Raw genomic sequence first — 27,112 nt, forward strand, 5'->3', positions numbered from 1 at the left:
ATCTAGAGGAGGTCAGATGACATATGACCTCACAGGGCAGCACAACAGAGTACTCTGAGGGGCTGTAACAGGCAGGAAGAATGTAAAATCGACCAAGAAAGGCAAGATCCAAAGGTTAAGTCAGAAGAACATAATCAATCTCCGTCCCCAGCAATAACAAAGACTATATTATGAAACTGCATCATTAAAGAATAAAATAAAATTCTGGATAAAATATAAAACCATTTTCAAATGCATGGGTGAGCTAGACCAAAGAAAGACAAACATGAAAGTAAAAACTAAGGATGAAATTTCCATATACTGGTTTTTCATTTGGTACATTTTGATTTTTTTTTTCTATAACCGACAAACTTCCAGTACTGGGCATTGAATGACAAAATCAGTTTGAAATACAATCTGTGACCTTTGGACTTTATTTGACAATGGCTGCAGGGGGAAAGAATGAAACAAAGGAGAGCTTTCAGGAGTCAGAACAGAGGCCTAAGAGTCAGGCCCAGTCCCAGGGTTTGTGGTGCAGAGACAATGAATCCCAAGGGTATCAAGGAAAATCAGGTGTTAGTCCAGACAAGGAAGAAGTGTGCTGTTTTATGAGTAGTAGATTTGGTTACCTTCAATTTACTAAATTGGCCAAACAATTTCCCTGTTGTCTTAATTAGCTTTATCCATAACTAGTATATTTAGAATAAATACAAGAAAGACAATTAAAGAAAAGACAATGTACCAAGAGCCAAATGAAAAAAAAAATAAAGAGAACCACACATCCATCCACCAAACCCATACTAGGGCGGTCTGTTACTTGGTATATATTAAAACAAAGACCATTATTATTTCATTTTTAAAAGTCAGTAGCTAAAACAAACAAAAATAGTAAAACTCTCTGTGTTTTATTTTTCTGACCATGGAAAGAACTCCAACCCAATCAGCTAGATTTTGATGATACAGGTTCAGAGTCAGGCTTACTAACTAACTAGAAGTTATGATGCACATAAAACATTAGAAAGCCATTTCTTAAATTTTCTACCAGGGTGCCCTTGAAAATGGCTAACAAGTATGGCTGTTTTCATTCCCAGCCTCAATCCATGAGGAAGAACAGAACCAAGAAAGGGGCAGTCTCTGATAATCCTTCGGCACGACACTTAATGACATAGTGCCTTACCATGGTCCCTGGTAATGCCAGAGTTTGTTTTTTCTTCCTAGTGAAAGCAGAAGGACTTGGCATTCAAATGACAGGAGATGCACTTGAATACTTGTCGCCTTGTAAAAATTAAGAAACTAAATTTGATCTTAGAAATCATTAAGCCCATTCATTTACTTTATAATTGAAGACTCTAAAATATAAACTAGAAAAGTGACTCCATGCGCTTAGGAAGAGTCAGGTCTATCATGTGACCTGTCAGCAGTGCGAAAAGCCTGAAGCGAGAAGCACTGGCATACTGTCTAAGAGGCATAGCAATACATTAAGTCATAGAATAAACCTTCAGATACAAACTAAAGAATCTCCAGAATCAACAAGCCTCTTCAGGGAGCATCTTCTCTACAAGGTCATTATGCAAAGCTTTCTGATTCCCGCTGTCACACATGCAAGCTGTCTGGTACTGAATAGCATGTAGGAGATTCTCGCCATTCTTCTAGAGTCATGGGATGTGAGGGAAGGACGTCACAGGGAATTGGGCTTTGATAGGAAGAGGCAAACAGCTCTGAAGGAGCAAATAGGGGGAATAAAGAAAGTCTGGGGGGTGGGACAAAGGCTTCTAGGTCTTAATATTACGATAAAGCAATCTTTTATTGCTGTGCATTCTAAGAGCTCCCTGAACCCAAGCTGGGTGGGAGACATGTAGACTGGAATGAAAATGAGACAGAAATTTCAGAAGGTACAGCTGACTCTGCATACAGCAGTGGTTCTCAATCTTCCCATGCTGGGACACTTTAATCCTCATGCTATGACACCCAACCATAAAATTATTTTGTTGCTACTTCATAACTATACTTTTGCTGGTTTTGTCATAATGTAAACATTTAATATGCAGGATATATGCAACCCCTATGAAAGGGTTGTTTGACCCACAAAGGGGTGGAACCCACAGGGTGAGAACCACTGGGATAGAGACTGAGTATTCCTTCTGGTGAAAGAAAACACCATGGCATGGGAAGAACTGGGAGAGAGACCAGGTGCCAAGAGGCCATGTAACACATGCATGGCACTGACTCTTTCCAGCCTTCCTCCCAAGTCTGTGATGAATGAACCAGCATCACTGCCCGAGATGGAACAAACACACTAGAGAACAAGAAGTTTATGCATCTATAGCCTCTCTTTACAATGAAAACAATTTTTATTTTAGTTTACAAACTAGATGATGATACATTATATGATAATTTTTCTTATAAAGCAAAGGTTTCATAGTGTATATTCGCTGTACATGGTACTGTGCAACTTAAGGAGGCTTTCATATAAATCTATGCTGTATGATGGCTGACAAAGGTTAAAACACATCCAGACAATTACAACCGTCTACCTAAGAACAGACTTAGTTTTGTTTTATTCTTTTGCAGTTAGTGAACTTTAGATACTCACTTTTACTTCATTAAATATTTATGATTAGTTATTGATCTAATTCAAGAGTCAAATTTAATGGAATGTTTTTCCTACAACAACTGATTTGTAAATGAGGCTAATCATTATTTTACTCTTAAACTCTGAAAGCCGCTTACTTAAATCTTAGGCTGTTCCCAGTTGTGTCATAGGCTTATCATACCCTCCTAGGGAAGGGGTAAGTACTTTCAGTTCAAAGCTCTCTTGATTTCTCCATGTCATTAATATGGAATTTTCAGATGTTTATAAGTGGTTTAAAACATTGTTTTATAAAAAACCCAACACTACCTTCTCAGAAACTACTATATCAGTAAGGCCTCTATAGGCAGTCAATACAACTTATCAGTCACAAAATGACTGGCCGAGATTATTAAAATTATCAACAATGACATAATCAAATATTTTAAGAACATCTGATATTTGTCATCATAAGCCCACATAAGAAAACAGAACAGCCAAGGTAAGAATCTAGATGTCAGAGAGAATTCGTCAGGTTCTAAATTATTTCTTAGTTTTGCTTATTTTTTTCTTAAATCTTTGGTTACTTTGTGTTTTGGACTCTTCAATTGCATGCCATAAGCTGTGCATTAACTACCGTAAAGTGGTACTTGGCATTAAATTCACAAGTATTTTCAATCTTACATGATAAAACAAAGCAAAAATCAGTATTTTTATCAGTTGCTACACCTTGTATTTAATCTGTAAAATCATGCTTTCAAAACTACACAAGGAGTAAAGAAACCTATCAAGTTAATTAGTAAAAACACAGTAATATGTAAAAGGCTGAAAGAACAAAGTATTGTGAATAATTTGTAATTAACGGGCAATAAATACATTTTCTCCCGTAGTTGGATAAAGTCGTAGAAACACATAAAGAATCTCACAGGCGGATCTTGGAACAACTCTTAATGGTAGAAAAATCCCACCGGCAAACCATAATGGAGATGGAGGAAGAAAAAAGAAAACATAAAGAATATATGGAGAAAAATGATGAATTCATAAACTTATTGGAACAGGAATGTGAGAGGTAAGAGCTGCAGAGGATAGAACGATGGCCCCTTCTGCAAAGTATTACAAATGTTATGGTGGGCTGGAAGGGTTAATATGAAACATATTCTGGTCTCAAAGATCTGAGGGACCAGGTGAGGGAAGCATTATATCCAATGGTATTATCAATACAGCACAATAATTATGAAAATATAAATACTGAATTCCCAATTCTCTCAGGGAGTGTCACTGAGAAAGTGTCCCTAAGCAAAACAACTTTCGGTGTGAGAGGAGATGAGTGTGTATGCTAGGCAAGTGCTGTCGCAAGAAACAGTGTGCGTCCTGAGAGAAGTCCAGGCTTCTACACTGCTAGAGAAGAGGGTGCAAGCTCAGGAGAAGAAAAGCAAAGATGGGTACCCAGCCATAAGTGCTCGCACAATACACTATAAGATGGAGCCAATAAAAAAAAATGTGAGAAAGTGAGGTCATCAGGTATGCTTTCTTTTCCCACACAGACACCAAAAGCACATTTTATTTAACATGATTAAACTTTTCTTTTTTTTATTGGATAGTTTATTTACATTTCAGATTGATCCCCTTTCCCCATTTCCCTCCCACCTAGGAACCCCTTATCCCATCCCCCTCCTCCTGCTTTTATAAGGATGTAACCCCAGGCACCTACCCACTCCCACCTCCCCACCCATGAATTCCCCCACACTGGGGCATCCAGCCTTCACTAGACCAAGGACTTCCTCTCCCACCTAAGCCCAACAATGCCATCCTCTCCTACATATACAGCTGGAGCCATGGGTCCCTCCCTATGTGCTCCCAGGCTGGTGGTTTAGACCCTGGGATCTCTGGTTGGTTGGTATTGTTGCTCTCCCCATGGGGCCCCAAACCTTTTCAGCTCCTTCAGTCTTCTCTCTCACTCCTCCATTGGGAACCCCATGATCAGTTCAATGGTTAGCTGTGAGCATCCACCTCTAGGAGACAGCTATATCAGGGTCCTGTCAGCATGCACTTCCTGGCATCCACATCAGTGTCTACCTTTGGCGACTACACATGGGACTACACCCAGTCTGGCGGTTCCTCAGAAAATTGGACATAGCATTACCTGAGGACCCAGCTATACCACTCCTGGGCATATACCCAAACGATGCTCCAACATATAAAAAGGACACATGCTCCACTATGTTCATAGCAGCCTTATGTATAATAGCCAGAAGCTGGAAAGAACCCAGATGTCCTTTCCAGCAGAAGAATGGATACAGAAAATGTGGTACATTTATATAATGGAGTACTACTCAGCTATTAAAAACGACTTCATGAAATTCTTAGGCAAATGGATAGAACTAGAAAATATCATCCTGAGTGAGGTAACCCAATCACAAAAGAACACACATGGTGTGCATGCACTGATAATTGGATATTAGCCCAAAAGTTCGCAATATCCAAGATACAACTCACAGACCACATGAAGCTCATGAAGAAGGAAGACCAAGTGTAGATGCTTCAGTTCTTCTTAGAAAGAGTAACAAAATATTCATGGGAGCAAATATGGAGACAAAGCATGGAACAGAAACTGAAAAAGGGGTCATCTGGAGACCATTCCACCTGGGTATCCATCCCATGTGGAGTCACCAAAGGTATGCTTTCTTAAAGAGCAATGAAAGCAACATGGAGGAAAGATGGGAGGAGTGTAGACTAGAGACAGGGAGCCTTCTGTAGAGGCAACTACCCAGATAAGGAAGATGAGAGGTGCAGACAGGAAACAGGAGGGGAGCCCACCCTGAATAACTGCTCAGAGTGGAGAGATGTGCGAGTATTTAGCTGGCATTCTGGTTACACACCAAGATGTGAAAAATGGAGATGGGGCATAGCTGTTGGTTGTGGAATTTCAGCTGAAGAGAAAGGAGGTGACTCCTGATTTAGACATGTTGAGTATGAAATATCTTTGTATCTTCCAAAAATCTAGTAGGAAGAACATGTATAAATACCTATAGTCAGATACATAGGTCTACAAAAGTATGGGCCCATGTGTGAATTTGCAATGTGTACAGTTGATGCTGTGTGAATAGGTGCCACTGAGATATAAAATGTTAACAATGGAAGCCTAGAGTCAATGTTTCACTGTTTTCTGGGAAGTCAGAAAAGAAAGCTGAGAAAAAAAAAAGCAAAAGGATGGAAGGACCAGAAGAAAATGCACATAAAACCAACTGAGGAAAAATTTTAACAGAAACAAAAAAAAGAGAGGACCAGCCAAAATCACCCAGGAAAGGAGAGAAAATGCCCAAGGTTTTAGAGACATGGAAGATGCTACAGGAACTTAGATGGTCACTTCACCAAGAAGGGGCAAAATCCAGTACAGTGCTTTGAAGAGCAGATGAGATTGTAGTGGCTCCAGGTGAGAACCAGTATTTGATAAGTATGCTTAATGAAAAGGGGTTTGGTTGGCAAATCTTTTATTATTGTACACAGAGCAGGGTATTTGCTCTACTTTGACCTATTCTTCGTCAGCGTCAACAGTATGGACAATCGACTGATCACTCCACTGATGCTGCAAAGGAAGGAAACAGGATGTGCAATGTCAATTTCTACAGGCACTTGCTTCACTTCTTTCTAGTGTCAACAGTGACACTAAAGTCTATCAACCACAGAATAGTGCAGAAAAAAGGATCAAAAATCCTAGCCATCTCAACTGCGTTGTGTGAAAAATTCTGCTTTGTTTTGTGTTGGTTTTGAGATGTGGTCTTGCTGTGTCACACAGACTGGCCTCGAGCTTCAGACAACCTTCCTTGGCTCAGCTTCAAGAGTTCTGGGATTACAGGCTTACAACTACCAAATTGAGCCAATAAATTTCCAATTAGTATTTTAGTTAGGAAACCAAAGTTCCAGCAGTGTCCTAGCTAATGGTAAGGTCACATTTCTTTTCAGAGAATTTCCTGGTAAACACTCACTTAAGCACCCCTGTACCCTATAAGTGCTCTATTTTTCCCAGGTTGTTTATTTGAAACACAGGAGGAAAAGTGAACAATATCCTAAAGAATCTGAACTTTATGAACTCTGGAGGTATCTGCAAGAACTGATTTTAAAAGCTCAAAAAATCTGGCACCAAGGGAAGATTCAACTCAGACATTACAAATATACGATTTATTATTCAATGAGACAATGTTATATTAAATACGATCTTGAAGCCCTGTGGTTTGGCACTAGTGAACTAATTTGGCTCCCATACTGTCTTGGCATTGACTTGCTAACAGACACTTGCTTTCATCTCCCCATATTGTGAACATTCACTGAGCATAGGCAGAGAACAAAGAGGTGCAGGCTGACCCTATCCAGGGGCTGACCACATGAGATGCAAGATGACAGAGATTTAGGCTGAGAATGTGAAGGGCTGATGGGGTAGGGTTCTCATGTTCACGGCTGTTCTCATCTTCTGGAGCAAGGCTAGGGCAACCATCCAGAATAACACTAACACTGGGAGGTAGGTGTACATGGCTGTTTTACTCCAGAGAGCAAAGAGGAATAACCCAGAAATGTGAATTAAAGATCAGTGGAAATAGCACACAGGCTAGAGGGAAAGAAACAGAGGTAAGTGTACTGTACACCTTGGATCAGTTTGCTACAGATGGCATTTCCACAGGTAACAAAGGAGCTGGAGAGGAAGAATTCAATGGATTAGTTTTTGTTGTATAGGATATAAACTCTTAAAAGATAATCAAAGTGAACATGGCATTCCAAATAAGTAGAAAAAGTTACTAAGTTAGAGCGTGGTGTTCTCCTTGCTCAGCCAGTGTAATAGGTGATCGAGCATTCACCTGTTTCCATTGCGAGGGAAAAGCTTCCAGATGGAACCATTTGGGTGTGTGAATGTCAAACTAACTCGCAGCTCACAGCACACAGAAACTTCTTTCTTCCTTTGCTTTGCCTGTACGTACAATTCCTGTCTCTTGGCACTGTTGGTACATTCCCCTCAACACTTGCTCCAGCCTGCATCGAGAAAGGCTACAAGCCTCGTGTGGCATGACTGACATCCACCTACTTTAAAGCCATGAACATGAAATTCCTGAGTGAACACCATCCGACAAAATAGAGCATGGGAAAAACCCGGGTGGTTTGAGTTACACACACACACACACACACACACACACACACACACACACACACGGGAACTTGTTTACATAGAAGAAAAATGAGACATCAAGGCACACACCATCAATGAATCCTTTACACTGTGGTGACAAAGTCACTCATTCACAAAAGCAAGACTACCTTTTCCTAGAGGAACAAAAAACAGTGTTTACTCCTTGATGTAAGTGTTGTAAGTCCCTCCAGGATTTGCAGACTCTTGTCCTAAAGTAAAACAAGATATGAACCCTACTTCAAAGCTGCTTGGGAGAGCACTATCTGATTAAAAAGTCTGGAAAGAAAACCCACTGTGAGGGTTCAGCATTCATTGTAAGTATCAGTTAGTATCTACAGAGAAAAAAATTAAATAATTAATGAGACCTTAGAGGATAAAATAATGGATTTCAAATTAAGGCTCAATTTTTGTGTTTTCTTTGGAGAATTCATTTTATGTGAAAAAGCCTAAAGGAGCCTGATGTCACACATTGAGTTCAGGCCAAAATGTTTGCTAAGTGATGTCGCTGTCGTAATCAGTAAGCAATTGGCTTTCCCACTGAGGGTGGTTGGGGGCAGGAATCAGTTCTGAAAAGCAAGTTCCCAAACTTGTTAAGGTTGTGTTTCCCTAGCTGAAATGTGTGGTTTGGTGTGTCCACACTACCTTATCACACCATGTCTCATGGCAGCTTCTTGCTCAGTGACAGGTTCAGCTAAGCAAGTGTGTGTTTCACTGACCTGGGTTCTATACACTTGGCTGAAGTAAAGTGCAGTCCATGTGAAAGTTTTACACTGAAGCAATGCCAGGAATTGTTGGCCTTTCTGGACGGCATTACAGGAGAGCCAAGCAAAAATCATTTTCAGTCAGTGTAATTTTGTAAAAAAAAAAATTATTTTTTTTTTCAGAATTCTTCTTTAGTGTAAATGGAGTGGGGAATGCAAAGGAGAAAAAAAGGTCTTCTTTAAAAACCATTCATTCTATGACTAAAACAAACCACATCTACTACTAGATTTACGCTGAAATCTACTGAAAGGACTACTAAGTCAGGAGGCAGACAATGTTATGGTGACTGCATGAAAAGGTGGTTTCAACTCAAGAAGTTCCTAAAGTCCTAAGTTACGTTTCAAGTCATTTAGGGCTGACAATCCAACTTCACAAAGCAGAAGCTCACATTATCTTCTTAGGAGCCACATGGAAGAAGGCATCACGAGAACTGACTTCTACTCCTTCTCTACCCAGTTTTGACTAGCTAGTGACTGGGGGATGTGTGCACTACTGGAGGAGGTCAACAGGGGTCTGCAGTCAAAGGCTGGTGCTTTGATCACACTTTGCACCAGTCTTTTACTGTTCAGTTCAGTAAAGAACAAACCACTTCCATTTTTCCTTTGACAAGAAGCAACTTAAGTCCTTTAGGTCCACTCTCTAATATGACAAGCCTACCGAGTAGACTTGCTTCAGGCAAGATGACTGAAGTGTTGAGTCCTATTTGATCTTACTGTTAACCCACTCATTAGATAGACAAATTAGACTGCTTTCAACTCCTTCTCTTCAAAAACATCAAATTCACTGGAGGCTTTGGATAAAGGCCATTGAAATACACCAATGAATGAGTATAACAAGCATATCAATTTTTACATAAATGAGTACCTGGGTGCTTAGCTTGTATAGTGTGTGACTCTACACGACCTACAAGACAATCCTGTGCTAAATGGGGTTGAGGGAGAGCTTCATCTACATTAGATCCCGGGTATGTTTGCCATAAAAAACAGACACAAAGTAGCCTTGACATCATGCTGTTTATAAGTCATTTTAATATATAAGAAAAGTGTCACCATATAATAAAATATTATGTGATGCTCACAAGGGCCAACTGTTCAAAAGAAGCCAAACAGCTCACTAAACTAGAGAAATTTACATGAGAATTTAATACCTTGCAACTGTGACCATAAAGATTTTTAGCATCTTTGGTCTTAAATATCAGCTTTGCTTTTCCAATATCTCACAAAGCAAAACATCTCTTGTACAGTGCTTTAAAACCCACTTTTAAAAAGTAGTATTTGGAAAGGCAGCAGTTTTAAATTTCATGCACACTAAACTATTGTTGTAGAGTACATTGCATGCAAATGCAATCATTTCCTCTCTTTTCTGGCTAGAAGTTATTTGTATTACATATTCCCTAGGCTATGTCCAGCAAGTAGTAATGTGGATGACAGATCTCCACTTGACCTTTGTCGTGGGTATCCAGTTCTCTATCAGAAGAAAATGGAGACCCACCATATACATACATACATACATACATATGGATATTTCTATAGAGAATTATGTGATCAGTCTTCTGTTCATGCACCCCACTTGATACCTAACATAGCAGCTAGGCAGGGATGCACAGAGATTAATGACCTCATGAATACCAAAAACCCATTTAAGACTATAGATTACAACTTAACTTTTAACAGATGCCATAAAACCATATTCATGTAACTGTACAGTTTGGCGGTTTTTATACAGGCCACATAATTAAAGATTTGGATACACTGCTGATGCTATTTGACTGTTTTTCTTTCCAGATAGCTAAACTACACTTCACAAATAATTTTGAATGTAAATGTGGATGTATAATGATTAGCAACTTTATCCTATTCAAAAAATTAGAAACGTTAAACGGCAGCCAAAAACAAACCAAACCAACCAACCAACCAAACAAAGCCAACCAAACCATAATGGGTGCAGGGTGGTTCTGTGATGAACTAGGTTCTTGTTACAATGTGAACTGTTACTCACCTCTTTAAGGGACTGGTGAAACGGTGCCCCAAATGTTAGCTTCCGATTGCAAATCTGTGTTTCCATTCTTAAAGGCCATCTAGGTTTCCACTGCTTCTCAAGTCTCATGTACTCATAACTAATCCTAATATATGCAAACCCAAGCCATGCAGAGCCTTTCTACTCCTGACAGGGCCACTACAATTAAAGCAATGGTATCCAGATACACACCAAAAGTTACAGAGATCTCAGAATCCTACAATCTAAGCTAAAACAGACCTACACTATAACAAGATCAACCTTCTGATTTTTAAGCTGAAAAAAAAAGGGGCGGGGGAGGAGACCTGCAGAGTTCCAGCTAAGAAGTTAAAAATTCTTATTGCTGAATAAATACGAAGCCAGAGCTGGATCCAGGTCTCCTAACAGTATACTCAATGCCATTCTCCCAGAAGGCATGCATTGTCACCATAGACCCTAACCTTGGGCTTGGTGTTACACGAGAGCCAGAAGAAACTGAAGACCTAACTACAATGTTATAATGTCATAAAATAACATGTGGACAATTCAGGAAAAACCTACCTGCTAATTTTATGGTATTGAAAACAAAGCTGCAGAATTATGAAGGTCAGGCAAAGGGGAATTTCAGAACAGTGACTATCAACAGCCAGCAGAGCCCTAAGAGAATGCAGGACATACAGCAAGTACTGGTAAATACATCTACAAACTGGCTCATAGCTACCAGCTTAACAGCCCTATAAAAGAGGAAGCCAAGGACTGAATGTAGAACTTCCCTTCCATCCAGACTATAAAATATGAAGAGGAAGGAAAGTATTGAAGTATAGCACAATGACAATTACGATATCACACGTACACATCAAGGCAGTATGCTGGAACTGAACTGTGTCCTGAATCTATAATGTGCAAGTAAACGTTCCTGGGAAGCATATTAACCAGGGATGTGACTATGAACGGATCTGGCCAACAGGATGAGGCCACTGGCGGTTCAAATAGGTTTCAATGCACAGACAGGCTCCCTGAAGCCTGAGGGAGCGCCATTAACAGCAGACACTTGGGTTAGGACAGCTGCGGATGCTGTCATCCTTTCATATAGTCTCATCTGCTATCAGACCTGGAACAGGGCACTTGATCTCTAAAGAAAATGAATGATATGTCTCTCCAGCTGCTGATTATGAAGCCTCTGTCCAGGCAGCTGTTTTCTGATAAAAAGCTGTTTACTCATCAAAGTATTAACTTTACCTTATCCTTCTTCCTATGGCTTTTCCTCTCGTGTGCTGACTAAAGCATGCTTTCCTTAACAGTTTGGGTTAGCATGTATTCTCTGAAGCTCCCCCACCTCCCTCTGCTACACAGTTGTTTCTTCACCTCCACTGTTGAGCCTGACTACTTTCTAGGATCCTGGTAGAAAGGCATGACTAGCTCTGGCTAGCTCTTCCCTCCTGTCCATCTTCTCTTCCTGACAGCAGCCAATATTTTCATCTTGCTTGCCCTGTTGTTTTTCTCTAAAAACACCAGTAAAACTGTCCTTGAACTTCCTTTAGGAGGAAAAAATTTTAGATCTTATAGGTAATAACTAAGTGATATCTTATACAGGGAGCGTGTATAAAAGTGACTGTCACAAAGAAATCACTAAAGAAATATTGCCACTGGGTTGGCTAGTGTTTTCCAGACAAGTGTGACATGTATCTATATTACATGTAGATATACATTACGCACCCAGAAAGACATTTATTTCAATATGTTGACTTATATAATTATAAACACTATATTGTCCCATGGTCTATTTGCAAACTGTTGGACTGGGTCAGGCAGCAATGTAATTTGAAAACCTGAGAGTATATCACTCAAATTCTAGTCCAGGTCTGCAGGACTATAAACCAGAAGTGACACAGGTCAGAAAAGGCTGATGATCAACTCTCAGTTCAGTAATTTAGGTGAGATAATTCAACCTTCTAACTTTTTGTTCTATTCTGGCTCTCAGAGGTTGATGGTGCCCTCCAATGCTGGGGACTGCCAGATGTTCTACTTGATCTACTTCTCCAAACATAACTTCTTCTGTTAACACAGACACACCCCCCAAAATATAGCTTAACCGGTCATCTGCATCCAATGGTCCAATCAAGTGGACACATCAGAATTCCATTTCTTTTTACGGTTGCCTTTCTTCAGAGTATGCTGTTTACATATTGGGCCATGCCATTGGGGATTCTGAAGACTGTCAAGAGAGAATGTAATTAGACCTTGGGCTTGGCTCTGAGGAGATGATAACAAATGAGAACTATCAAGGGACAGACACAAACCTAAGCAAGAGCAACAAGGACAGATTGGTGAGAACAGGGGAGGCGACAGAGGGGGCAGACAGGAGGGGTCATTCTCCAGCCACAGACACACCTTGTTTCCTTCAGCACAGAGCTTTAAAACAGTCCAAGAATCGAACATGGTAAAACAATGAACTGAGCTAAAACAATGTTCAGTGGACTGTTTTTTTAAAAACGTGACACTACTGGGACCTCTTTTGGGGAAACCATTCTACATGGAAAAGCAGAAATGTTGAATATGGTGATATTCAGAAGTACACCGCCTGTTATATGCACAAAATCATCTCAGCTACTGTGATGGCTCTAAGTGTATCCAAAACCCCAGCTCTCTGCCCTGGCCTATCCCAGTCATAAGATTCTACACACTACTGCATCCTCTTTCCTAAACTCAACTGTGAAATATCAAACATTCTCATTCTCTGAGTAGTGGGCTTACTTTTGATCTACATTCTTCATAGCTCTTTTAATGTATATTTTAAAGCATTAAAACATTTAAAAATTTCACTAAGAATGTTAATAGCCATATAATAGGCTTCATTTGGCATCCTCAAAAGACTTTTAGGTTGGCCCTCTATCCACCTCTTCTCTCTCCCCTTCACCCCACTCTGTTCCAATTCACCCAGCCCAAGCCTCCTTCCCACACTCGAGATGTCACATGCCCTTCATCAGCACAAGGCATTCCCTGCCATAGTCTTTCTAGCTTCACAGGCTATACTCATTCTGTCTCCAGTCTTACATAGTAACATCACAAACCGATCCACATGAGACAGAACAGGAACTCCTTCTGCTTCTGTTTATTTTTTTAAAAATCTATGATTTCCCATTGATGTTGTCTCATCAATGTTAGCCCTGTCAATTAGCATGGTTATGGGAGAACAGAACAAAGACAAACGTTGTGGTGGGAAACTCAGAACACGTGTGAGACCTGCAGAGCAGGTGGGCACTTTACTAAGAAACTAGAGGAAAAGATGACCCTCGAAGAGATGCTCAAGTTGTATGTACCAAAACAGCAGCTGCTGAAAAAAAAAAAAAAAAACCAAACAAAACGGCCACACAAAAAAAACCCACCTGAGTTATATTATACGCTTTTTCTGTCTTATAATTTTTCACTAACCAAAATGTCAAAAATATATTCCTAAATCCCTAACTATTGCATGCAAATATATTACAATTTAACAGAGCTCTCTTTGTGAGCATTTAGATTCCTTTTACTTTATTATAAAGAACAGTATGATAGCATTACATGCCAATTACATCATGCTAACTCCTCATTGTTGCTTTAGGATAGATTCTGAGATGCAGATGACTGGGTCAAAGTTGTAAACCTCTTCTACTTTAGGAGTTTGAAATCTGCAGCTAAATGGCCATCTGCAGATATTTATACTACTATCAACAATAATAAAGAGTCTCCCAGTGTATACTTTATAAATTTATCTGGAAACCATCTTGACTATGACCTCATTTAAACATGTGATGAGAAAACATGCTTATACTTGAATGTCAATATGATGAATCAGACTTTCCCACTGACTTAGGCTTTGATTTCTGAAGAGTTATTTATTGAGGAAAAACCCCAATACATCATCAAAAAACACACTTAAAGATTGCAACATTTTTCCGTAAAGAGTATTTTGATCTTGCTAATATGATTTCAGTATATCCCCATCCCCACTCTCCATCAAATTCAGGTTTTGCATGTAGCATCCATAGTCCTCCTAAGTACCACTTCTGTTGGTCCTTCTCTGAAAGCCTGAACGTCTCTACTATTTTACAGTTCCCACACCAAGGCATTTAGCTGGCAGAAATTATACCCACAGATACAAAGGAAGTAAGAAAGACAGTCTGTGAAATGCTCTCTCTCTCTCAAGGATGGATACACAGAAGGTTGTATGCCATAAACCTGAACCTCTTTATTCTGACTCATACCATGCACAAAAGTATCAACCCAATTTGTCAGAGAATCCACATTATATACAAACAATTGCATTTTAAGTGTCTAAAGCCAGAGTTGGAGAACATCTAAGAATAGTAACAATAACAACAAGATTAACAAAGAACAAAATTATAAGCAGAGCTCTTTACAAACGGCTTCCAAGTATGCCATCCCATTACTGTACAACTTCCTGATAACAACTTTATGGCAAAATGACATTGGAGAAATACATTTCCATTTGGCTGAAGCAAATGGAAAATTAAATCTCATTTTATCCTAAATCATAAAAAGGGAGCTGTTGTAATATGCTACCTAATCCTTTTTGCCTGGGTCCAAAATTAGCTAATTACAGCAACATGTGAGCAAAAGGCAATGAAATCCATGCTAATGCAAACCAAAAGGGGACCAGAGCATCTATCTATTTTACATATGTCCGAGCTCTGCCACGGAGGCATTTCAATCTCCATCGCCGATCCTCCAAAAGAGCAACGAGGCTAATCTCCCTTGATATTATCCTCTGTCTTTGGCCATGCTTTGACTCTATGTCCGTTGGACAATCTGAGGAAAGTAGTGACGCAAACTCTCTATCTGCAAAATGGACACAGCCTTGGCTCTACCTTTCTGCCTGAAGCTTATCTGGGACTATTAAGGGTAACAACTTGGGTACTCACCCCCAAAGCTCACAAAACTCTGTCTGCCCTGGTTCACTGAGGCAACTCTGACTGTATTTGCATTCTATCAGTCTACAGTGTGAGTCAGCCTATTCCAAACCGGTTTCCTAACCAGAAAACCGAGAAGTGTGATGACACATTAAGGTAAACACGCTCACTGGATGAAGTTATTTGAATTTTTGTAGACTTTAATCCTCTGTGAGCTTTGAAATCCATACAGGTTTTTAGACTAGATTTAAGTTCACCTGAGTTAAATAACAGAAATTATATATAAACAAACTCTATTAAAAATTCCATGGATTTTGGATAGCTAAGACTCTTTAATGCTATAAAGTGCAATTACTGTAAGCTGATCCGAAACTGAAGCCTTTAACTATTAAATAATCAGCTTTTTTCTTAATTAAAATCTCAGCTCTTAACAGACTTCTTGCCTAAAGAAGTAAAATTTCCCATTCACTCTTGTTGGATGACGACAGCTCTTGTTGACAATGATAAATGAACTCTGAGTCTGAGGGGCTCACTCCAGTGAAAGAACAGGAAAAGGGTTGCAGACCAAGACTCTCAGCACCTACTTTGCTGGCAACCTGAGAATCCAATGGGCAGCTGAATGCAAACTCACTAAAAATGGGGTAAAAATACGCAGCAAAGTCATTTAAGTTAACTGACCTGATAGCAACTGTAGGTCGTAAGATTAGCTGACTGAAACGTGCAGTGTGGGGGGCTTTTTAACCTGTCAGATGAATGACAAGATGGATCAAATGTTAAAACTTTCTTTTAACAGCCCACTGCTAGCCATATTATTGCTTCTTTGTACAAAGGAAACTCTTGCAATATACCCACCCTGTCCTCTTCTCTCTTGCCATTGGGAACGGCTGCTTCACCTAAAACAAATGCTGCCCCAGCTGGGAGTTCACATTTCTGCTCCAAAGTGATTTTTCAACATATTGTTACTCTTAGGAGCAAATGCTTAACACATAATTAGGATACAACTGAGTGGTCCTAAAACTTTTGATGCTGTTGAGATTCCCTGTGTTCACTCCAATCTTCCTGCTAAAAGGTTCCAAATCAGACATTCATGATGCCCACAATCCTATGCATGTGCGCTTTCACATGCACACAGACAAACAGAAAACTTAAGTGTATTTTGTAGGTTTCACCACCACACCCAAACCTAGCTCTAAACACCTTCTCTTTTCATTCTGTGCTCGATGCCGAGTCAGATAAGGAAGTGGTTTCACAAGACGATGCTGAAGGGTCACATAGGTGGCTCAGCATTCTTTTCATCCAGGCTTTCCATCTCTGTTCCCAAACTCTGCCACTTTAACCATCACCTTGTTTTGGAAATGTCACTGTAGAGCACTGGCTTCCTAACTGTACAACAGTTAGAGAACTTAGAGAAGTCCCAAGTTCTCTGCAATACTGCTGTTGGCACACAGAAACAGTTTCCCATTATTATCTCTTTGAAAGTGTAGAGGAGGGAGGTTCAGGGTATCTCACACAGAACATTAATTAAGGGCTACCACACAGCTCAGTTGGGGGAGTGCTTGCTTAGCATGCGAGGCTCTGGGCCCCATGCGAAGCACTGCACAGCACCTTATGCCTGTCGTCTGAGCACTTAGGAAGAGGAGGCAGGAAGAGCAAAGGTTCAGATGCATCAAGAGCTCTTGACTGTGCTTCTAGCACTCATGAGGCTATGGCAGCAGATTTCACATACAGTAAAATCTCATCTCAAGGGGGATTAAAAATGGAAATAATGAGATTTATTTTTGTTTGTTGTAGAGTTAATAGATTCTATTTTGTATATTTTATACAACAACAATAAAAAGATCCCTTAGAAGAAGTGGATAACTAGTTGTAACAATGGTAACAGTTAGCTTCAAACACTCCTGCGCTGAACTGAATTACCTCATATAGTCCTCACCTAACTCTCTGAGGTAGGTGCTATTATTGTCCACAGAATACTCAGTGATTCACAAGACCACAAGCAACTTGTCCAAGGTCACACTGTTAGCCACTGTAAAGGAAAGTAGGCTTAAGGTGCATTCCTAATCTAAGTGCTTTTAACTCTTTCTCTGCAGTGGTTCCCTAACCTAGGTGACCATGTTTGCCAGGAGAGATATAAAGAAATATATATTTCTGGACCATCTCCTAAAACATGATCAAGCGGATTCCTGACACTGGTGGTCAGAGGTACCAGCACGATGGCATTTCAAATATGGTTCAGATGTTCTTTCAAGATGCCAAGAGAACATGAGTGAGGCCAGTTGTCGAATACTTATCTAAGTCAAATCATCAGCCTGGAATAGCAATAGAATCTCTCCACACAAGCCTCTTTCTTACTATATAATGGTCAGGATGGTCTTGTTAGTACAGGGTCAAATAAGGTCATGGTCATAATGTATCAGCAGCTAGTATCAGGACACACCTCTGCAGGGGCAATGTTATGGAAGGTGGATGTGACACAACAGAGAAAATCTGCTGAGCAAGAACTTTTGAGTCAGAACCTATTTTGGTGGAGTGGGATTTGTAGGGGTGCAGGTGGGGGTGGATGCCATAGTGTAGTGTCTAATGGATGCAGACCAATTTCTGGACACTGCTCTCTCTTTATACCATGTGGGGCACAGAGATTCAACTCAAAAGGACACAAAACTATCACTTATAAGAGATTAAAAAATAGACTTCATTAAATTAGTAAATTCTATTTGATAAAACGCAAAAATAATAGGATGAAAAGACAAACCACAGATTGGAAGAAAATATCTATTTGAAAATATACAACCAACAAAAAACTCAGAACATGTAAAACAGGACCCACAAAGCAATAACAACCGTAACAAGACTAATAACCCAATATAAAAAGGCAAAGATTTGAGGAGCTGCCTTATGAAAGAGGATATTCAAATAAAAATGTAAATAGTGAGCTCAGCATTGTTAATTCTCTGCATAATATTAAAATACAGGCTGGTAACAGCTCTGCAGTGCAAGAGTTCTCCCTCTGCATGATCAAAGCCCTAGGCCCTACCCTAGCACTGCAATCAGAAAACTTGAACCCAACTTAATACCACCAAGAAACAAAACAAAACCCCAAACTGTACTCAGCCCTACCTGAAAGACTAAATCAGAACAGTGGAATCCAGGTGTGTGGCTCATGCCTATAATCCCAGCTCTCAGGAAGTTCAGTTGCCAAGAATATCAGGCTAACCTGAGCTAGTGAATTCCAGGCCAGCCTGAAGTACAAAATGAAGCCTTGTCTCAAAGGAGACATTACTAAATGTTAAGAGAAAGTAGAGCAAGTAGAACTTGCATACATCTCTAGAGACTGTAAATCCTATTTATAGACACGTCATTCCATTACTATGAGTCCACTGATCTATCCAAAACAGACAGAAATAATCTAAGATAACAGAGGTCAAAATGTTGGTTACTTCCAAAAAAGGAAAGCAGATAGAAATTGGAAGGTTTAGGGAAAAAAAAAAAAAAGTCCATGCTCCCCATTCTGATATTGGGGCACTAAGGATTGCCTGACCTCTACAATCTGGAGCATGGCTGACACGACTGACCACATGTCGGGCAGATGAGCTGAGCTTTGGAGTGTTGTGGTAGAGCCCTGAGTTGGGGGAGCAAAGGCGAATGATAAAGACTTGGGAGCTTGAGCATAACGGGACAAGCTTACTCTGTGGGTGAGGGTATGAAGTGGGGAGCAGGACAGGGAACACATGCGTGCACTGTGCAGGCTGCAGGAGCACACTCAGGGAATAAGAAATAGAAGAGTCTAGATGACAGAGATTTAGAGGCCAGTGTTTATGAAGTCAGACAAGATCATTACTTGAGGCAGACAGTGAAGAGACAAGGGTTTTGGTATGAGGGAAGGGTTGTTCTATGAGATAGGATTAAGAGAAGCTGGTGTCTTGGAAGCCAAAAGAAAAAAACCTTAAGGATTAGGCAGGTAGTCAACCATGTACATGGCACAGAAAGGGACAAAGATGTCAATATTACTTGTCGGACGTGATAATGAAGTTAATCACCACATCTGGGTGGCAAACAATGAGACCAGACTTCCATCTGAAGAGGCTAGGGAAGATCTGGACAGGACAAACTGAAGAGATTTGCCAGGAAAGGAAGACAGGAGTCTGTAATTTGTGGAAGCAGGGAAACTGAAGGGAAGGTGACATGTGAGACTGAGGTGTTCAGACTGAGGTGTGGAAGCCAGACATGACAAAGGAGCCAAGTCACGGAGGAGACCATTCAGGAGGGAGGGAGGTGGGGGAGGGGTGACCATCATGAATGGGAGTTAAGATAAGCATGAACCAAAGGTTGACTAAAGATCAGCAAAGGATTACAAAAAATTAAATATGATTAGAAAAAATTTAAATATGAAAGAAATGTGTAGCCTAGGCCTAGGTTTGGAATAGGAAGAAGATGGCCAACTAACAAAAGTTAATATTCGGAAGGTTCTGCTACTTATATTAATGGATGTCCGATTTTATAGGCGCATATTGAAATTCAAATTTAGTCATTCAAAAATTCTAGAATCTAAAATACTGCCTTGTAGAACTAGAAGAAAGAACCAAAGAGACAAAACTGACAAACCAACAAAAGAAAACTTTTACCATGCAGGTAGAATTACCTAAAGTGGTTACAAATACTGGACTGAAACACAAGGTTTTTCCATTCCCACTGAAAGATTAGGTATCAAACTACAGACGGTGAAAATAACACACTGAACACATTCTAATGATGAAACAGTATGGTCTACTGCCCCCGCAGACCTTTGTTTACTGTGGGAATAAAAGCCTCACACCTATCATTAAGAGCAATAATAAGAAAAACAGTCACCACATGCTGCTGCCAGGACTGTAAGCGAGCCTCTGAGAGCTGGGCAGCTTAAAGCAGGTAAGCAAATTAAGGGCCAGTTAGATTTTGAAATGAGCCTTTGCTTAGGAAAACAAGATGCATATCTCCAGTTACTTTTCCTGGCCAAGAATCTTGCTTAACTCAATTAGCTCGGGCTTGTTTTCTATGACTCGAGGCCATAGTTTTCTATTACCAAATGAAGATTTGTTCATTTATGAAAAATTAGTACAAGTAAATGAAGCAGCAGGAGACCTTAACGCCACCATTCTCTTCGGCCAGGGAAAGAGTGTCTATGCAGTATGTCCATGTGATTAAGTGTTGTCGTGTTGTTTTGGTAAGAGCACCCTTTTGGAGGGGGGTGTCAGAACACTGCTCCAATCAACCCAGGGTCTCTTTTCTCGTGGTATCTATAAAAGATGTTACACATAGGAACCTATGAAGATGCATGGAAATTTTACATTATTTATCAATCAATTAAATTTTTTCTAAACTTTATTTTTTAGCCTATCAACCCAATATGACTAATACTTTAAAATTGCACATATATGTTCAGACTTATATTTGTATGTACACAGAGAGAGAGAGAAAGGGAGGGAGATGACAGCTTACTGCTTTTTTTTCCCCCCAAAAAATAACCCTATGTTTATCAGCAAAGTTTTATGGACTGCGAAACTAGTGCCTGAGAACATGCATGAGGAATCGGTCGGAGATGGGCAGTGAGGGGAGTGAAGGCGACAGTATGGCTGAGTGTGCTCACCACATATTTATGCCCTCAGTTATAAGACAAGTCTGCTCTCTGAGGAAAAGCACTTCCTTCCCAGATGAGGAAATGGAAACATTGTACAACTAGTAAGCACCAGATTCTTGCTGCTCTTGGCTTACAGGAACAAGGTTTTGTTTCCCTGTCCCAGTGTTTGCGAGCAATGGATCTGAACCATACTCATTTCCCACCTCCAGTTCCTCCACTGTTTAAACTACCTTCCCAAGGAAGCCACCCTACTCATTTCTGTTGACTCGTGTGAAAAGTCCAAACTCTGTTAAACTTTTGGGTCTGACAGATACCTAGAATATAACTAACTCATGAAAGTGACACATCTCTGTTGGGAGCCGCAGTGAGCATGTCAGCATTTGCCATTCCAAGATGGCGTAGGCTTCTTGTCCTCCCACTAGTAAACAATGGACTGCGCAGGTGCAAAGGCAGAAAGCCCGCCAAAGTCACTGGCCAATCCCGAGGCGTAATATTGGGTGATGAGTGAACAGCCAATCAGAAGTGAACACGTCACTCTAGGGTGTATTTAAGCTGTGCCTCTTCCTGTCTTTGGCCCTTCCGAGGCTTTTCCGCTTCTGCTGTTACAAGTAAAGCCTCGTCTGTACCCAAATACTGTCTCACGTGTCTCTCTTCCGCGGGAGGAGGGGACACGGGAGGCGCGCAGAACACATCTCTAATCACAGTGTCTTGCATTTAGTGTGAATCTCTTCCAGACATGACATTTGTTGACTTGTTAACCCTTTCAGTTGTCCAACTTCTTCCAGACAATGAAATGGAGTCCAACATCCTTCCTTGCATCTAGTAAGTTTTCAGGTCATGTGACTACCTTCCACACTATTTTCCATCTCTGCATAGCTGACAAACACTCATGCTTTTGTGTCAGGATACTTTCGTGAGTAATGCAAGCCTAATTAGGTTTCACAGAGTCCCCTACAGCTTATCTCTTTTCACTACCATTTGAACCGAGTCTTTCAAAAAATGAGCAAGTGAGAATGTCTATCTGTTCAATTCAGCAACCATCTATAGAGTTCCTATTTTTTCTTACATGAGTGTGCTATGAACTCTGCTGAGGAACCTCATAATCCCCATGTTTAGGAGACCAAGCCCCAGAGTCCTACTCAAACAACATGCTGCTGCATGCTACTAAAAATGTCTTGGGAACTGAGAGTGAGTACTGATAAGTATCTTTTAAAAATGTCCAGTCTAAGCAGAAAGGTGGTGATGCATGCTTTTAATCTCAGCACTTGGGGGGCAGAGACAGGCAGATTTCTGAGTTTGAGGCCAGCCCTGTCTACAGGATAGCCAGGGCTATACAGAGAAACCTTGTTTTGAAAAACAAACAAACAAACAAAAAAAAACCAAATAAAGTATAACCTAACATCCTAAGTACCCCTTGATTGCTTAGGTCAGTGAAGGTAGTGTAATCATTTAAGTATTTTGTTCCTAAAATATTATTTATAGTTGGCAAAAGGCCAACCATGCATAGGAAATTAGTGCAAAAGCCACTTTATTATTATTATAAGCAACACATATTTTGTATGCTTGTGCAACATTATTCAGAGCTCTACTGTAACAAAATACGTGCTGCTACTTATACAGAAACAAATACATATCTTATGTCTTAAGCTTGTTCTTATCCTTGCTGGAATATGTGCTATTCATCAACAAGAAAATGTGGTGAAAATTCAATAGGTGCATCCTGTCCAGCGATTAACAAAGAAAGAAGTCAAAAGGGCAGAGTTACATAAATTGTTTACGTAAAGAAGCGAAGATTTGACTTCGGCTTCAGAATACATACTGCTGCTATTTACTCTCTGTAAACTCTCTTATTATTGTCAGCTCAGATCACAGGCCTTCATGCGCAGTGAGATTTCTCTATGAACAGCTGGCTAATAGCCAAGCAAAAGTACATAATTTAAAACACTCAATCAGTTTCATTCCAGGGCATTTTGTTTAGTGTTTAATAGCTTCTCCAGGGACGGGAAAATTACAAAAGCACATTGTTTTGACATGAGCTAAAGTGAGTCACCGCTTGTCACTACATTTTTGAGGATTTGGTATTAATCTTCTGAGAAAGAGAACCTAAACATTTTAAACAAGTACAGTTTTTCCTAAACAGTTTAGTAAAATAAGGCTAGTCTTTTTCACGCAGCAGCAAGAATGCAGTCCCAAGGAAAACACTAACTATCCTACTCTAATTAGCAGCCTTTTTTTTCCCCCAACACCACCTTCCAGGAAAATTTTAATAGTCATCTGAAGCCCTGTCCCTAAAGCAATGTTAAAGCTTATCAGAGTGTTTATTTCTTACAACATGTTACTAAACAATATATAGAGTCAAATCTTTGGCAAATTTCAAAGCCAGTATCATCCACCATTTTTATCCCTTATTCCCTGCATACATTCACAATTTCCAACAAACAAGCCAGACTGACTTGAATTTTAGCTCCTAGATACTGGAGTCTAGATTCTCCCATCTGCATACTTCATGTCTTCAATAGTGTTGGAGGACCTAAGCAAGAGTAATTTTATTTTCCTCTGGACCAGTGGTTCTAAAACTTCTCTGTACACCAAAATCACCAGAGGTGCAGTGTCCAGCAACCAGGTCAGAATCTGGAGACTCAGTCCCGAGTACTAATGCTAGTTCTCTATTTGTATTGGTGTTTTAGACTGGCATGGAAGGGCAGAGAGGTCAAGCAGGGCAGTGACAGTACTTTATGTAAGTTTGTCATGAGCTAAGAAATGGAAAAAGAGGTTTGACTAGACTCTTAAGAAATGACAGTTTATAATACAGGGCTAGAAGTCAAACTTCCGAGTTGTCAGAGACTTGGTTTCTTGAGGTCTCTCAAGTGACTAAATGAGGGTAATAAAAGTACTTACTTTTAGGGTTGCTGTAAAGACTCAATGAATTAAGCTACATCAAGCTATACCAATATAAAGTGTTAAGAATAGTATTTTATACAAGAAGACCAGTTATGTTACTTGCTAAGATCCACATTATTACCATCTTTGGTTTCACACCTCTCTAAAATGAGTTAAACTAAAGACACGTGAAAGGTCTTGATTTCTACAATTTAAGACATTGGGTTTTATTTACAAAATATTTAACCTATTCATTCTACAAATATTTACTAAGCACTTATGTGTGTGACATAATTCTATACATGTCGTCTAGGTTTTTTTTTTTTTTTATTCCTGTACCTTTCCATTTATTTCATTCTAAAGTTCTGATGACTTGACTTACAATAGAGGGTTACATAGCCCCAGCACAACTCAAACACCACAAATAACCACTGACGAAGAGACGCACAATGGCTAGCTAGTTGAATAGTTACCCTATAAATACCAAACAGCTATATGATATGAACATCATGGAATTAATACAACAGTCTGTATGGAAAGTACTCCCCAGTATCCTTGGTTTATAAACTGGAAAATAGAAATACAAAGAGATTATTCAACTGGGATACGAAGAACTCAAGATGTCTCTGTCCACAACCAAAAGAGTTAACTTGTTTTGTAGAAGGAAACTGTAATAGACTCAGTACTGAGAATCAAGTGTGACTCTAAATCTCTGCCCTCCAGTTTCAGAAACATTAAATTTCATGTATAAGTCCTCATACTTTGCCTTAGAATTTGTTGAAGAATACAATAAAAATGAGGAAAATTCTAGGGCAAAAAGTGGCCCAAATCACAGTATGTATCACACACATTTCACAAACACAAATTCTGTACATGCAATTGCTTTTGATCATTCAAATTGTGTAATCTGTGGGAAACTTTGTAAAAAGAATTAGGGGCACTATTTCCAATTATTTTAAAAGACATAATTTTCATTTTAAGTCTAGTGCATTAATAATCCTTATTAAGGTTAAAGTATGTGTTACAAAATGACCAAAACATCCCTAAAGTATAATCATGTGATAAAGGAAATTAAAAATGAGCTTTTCAAACTATAACCAAATGTTCTGTTTAAAATAAAAGTGATGTAAATAAAGATTAACAAACATCAGACATTATTTTCTTTTAAAAGATATTTTTAGATGAAAAGAAATGACTTCTCAGTTTCGGCCTCTAAAGAAATGAACACATAAAAATCCCTATCAAATATAATCAAAAGCATATTTACTGGAGCTGTCATAAAACAAGAAGTGTATACCTTTTTTTAGTATATATGTTCAGACCTTCTTAGTTGGCATGAAATTGCAATAGAAATCTGATTTACATTAGTATTAATAATTATCTAGCAAAAATAGCTCAAACTGTACATAAATTTCTATGAGCGCCTTAGATTCAGTGTTCATGGAACACTGTCTTTTAACTTCACTTTCTGTAGATATCTCTTAGTGTGTGCATGCATGTGGAGGCCAGAAGTTAAGTGTCTTCTTCAATCACTGTCTGTCCTATTTTGAGACAGGTTCAAACCCAAAGCTCAGTTAGCTCCAGGAATCACATGCCATCTTGCTCAGCTCTCACATGGTTGCCTGAGATCAAACTTTGGTCATCATGCTTGCATTTGGCAACTACTGTGCCAACTGAGCCATCTCTCCAGTCCTTTATGGATATTCTTATATGACCGTCCAAGTCACATTAAAACAAAACCAAATAAAATCTGTTTCTAATTAGTCGTGGTGATTAGAAGAACAAACAACTATTTAAGCATCAGTGCTAAACATACATGAGTATTTGCTCAACTGTTACACATGATAGCAGGTCCTCTGTACTGAGATCTCTAAAATCCTCATAACCCATCTTGAGGGGGTTGAGGAAAGTGGTATGACAAAGAAATGAGGAACTAAAGAGCCCAGTTCAGAATCTGATTGCTTCCTCAATGTACTCAACAAGTTTGGTTTTCAGCTTTCACTATGCAAGATTTTCTGTATACTACACTAAGTAACTCAGTATACCACACACACACAAAAAAAAATTATTCTAAATTTTTTGGCAACAATATCAACCTTTAGAAGATACAGACTACTCAAATTCAAAAAAAAGAATAGAAAAGAAAATTCAAAATTTGAAGTCAGGTAAACAAACAAATTCACTGATATATATAAATCTAAACATTAAGTTGTTCATTGTTTTGTTTTGAATTATATTTCTTTATGGCCACGTACCATAGGTATTGTCGTGACTGTATGTATTCATTATCTGAACCGCAGAACAGCACAGCAAAGTCTTCTGTAAGAAGTCAGGTAGGAAATAGTTTAGATTTTGTGAGCTAGATGGGTTTTAGTGCAGCTGTCCACTTTGCTGTGACAGCAGGAAGTGGCTAGATGACATGTAAACAAAGGGGTATGGCTCTGTTCTTTATTTTTGGACCATTTTATATAATGGTCACATATAATGGGAGAAAAATGATTTTTTTTTTTTTAAATCTGCAGATTTAAAATCTATTCTTAGCTTCTGGGCCCTAGAGTTGGCAGTGGGCTAGCTACAGAAATTAGTGAGGCCTTCATAGATTAGTGGTTACACATTTATTTTTTGTTTGTTTGTTTCAGTTTTTTTTAATTGGATATTATATTTACATTTCAGATTTTATCCCCTTATCCCCCTTACCCCCACCACCCAGGAACCTCCTATCCCATCCCCCTCCTCATGCTTCTATGAGGATGTGCCCCCACCTATCCCCCACCCCCACCTCCCCACCCTCAAATTCCCCCCCACTCAGTGTTCAGCTTTCATGGAACCCGACAAGGCCATCCTCCCCTACATGTACAGATGGAATCATGGGTCCCACTCTATGTGCTCCCAGGCTGGTGGTTTAGACCCTGGGGAGCTCTGGTTGGTGGTACTGTTGCTCTCCTCATGGGGCCACAAACTCTTTCAGCTCCTTCAGTCTTCTCTCTAACATCTCTAATAGGAAACCTTGATTAGATCAGTGGTTAGCTGTGAGCATCTGCCTCTGAATGTGTCAGACTCTGGTAGACCTCTAAGAAGACAGCTATATCAGGCTCTTGTCAGCATGCAGTTCCTGCCATTCACATCAGTGACTACCTTTGGTGACTGCACATGGGATAGATACCCAGGTGGAATGGTCTCCAGACAGCCCCACCTTCAGTTTCTATCCCACACTTTGTCTCCATATT

At 39.6% G+C, this 27,112-nt stretch overlaps 2 protein-coding genes across 4 annotated transcripts in view; one reads left to right on the forward strand and one right to left on the reverse strand.

Moving 5' to 3' along the window:
* Positions 1 to 27,112, reverse strand: part of Cmss1 (cms1 ribosomal small subunit homolog) — a 302,972-nt gene that overhangs the window by 211,295 nt on the left and 64,565 nt on the right. The gene's annotated exons all lie outside the window — the stretch shown is intronic.
* Positions 1 to 27,112, forward strand: part of Filip1l (filamin A interacting protein 1 like) — an 86,043-nt gene that overhangs the window by 3,066 nt on the left and 55,865 nt on the right. For both annotated transcript variants that reach the window (XM_076943030.1, XM_034514827.2), the window contains exon 3: positions 3,439 to 3,617. In XM_076943030.1, coding sequence (XP_076799145.1) covers positions 3,439 to 3,617 — 179 coding nt within the window. The remainder of the gene's footprint in view (positions 1 to 3,438; positions 3,618 to 27,112) is intronic.

Source organism: Arvicanthis niloticus, chromosome 12, assembly GCF_011762505.2.
Source record: "Arvicanthis niloticus isolate mArvNil1 chromosome 12, mArvNil1.pat.X, whole genome shotgun sequence".
Classification (NCBI taxonomy): Eukaryota; Metazoa; Chordata; class Mammalia; order Rodentia; family Muridae; genus Arvicanthis; species Arvicanthis niloticus.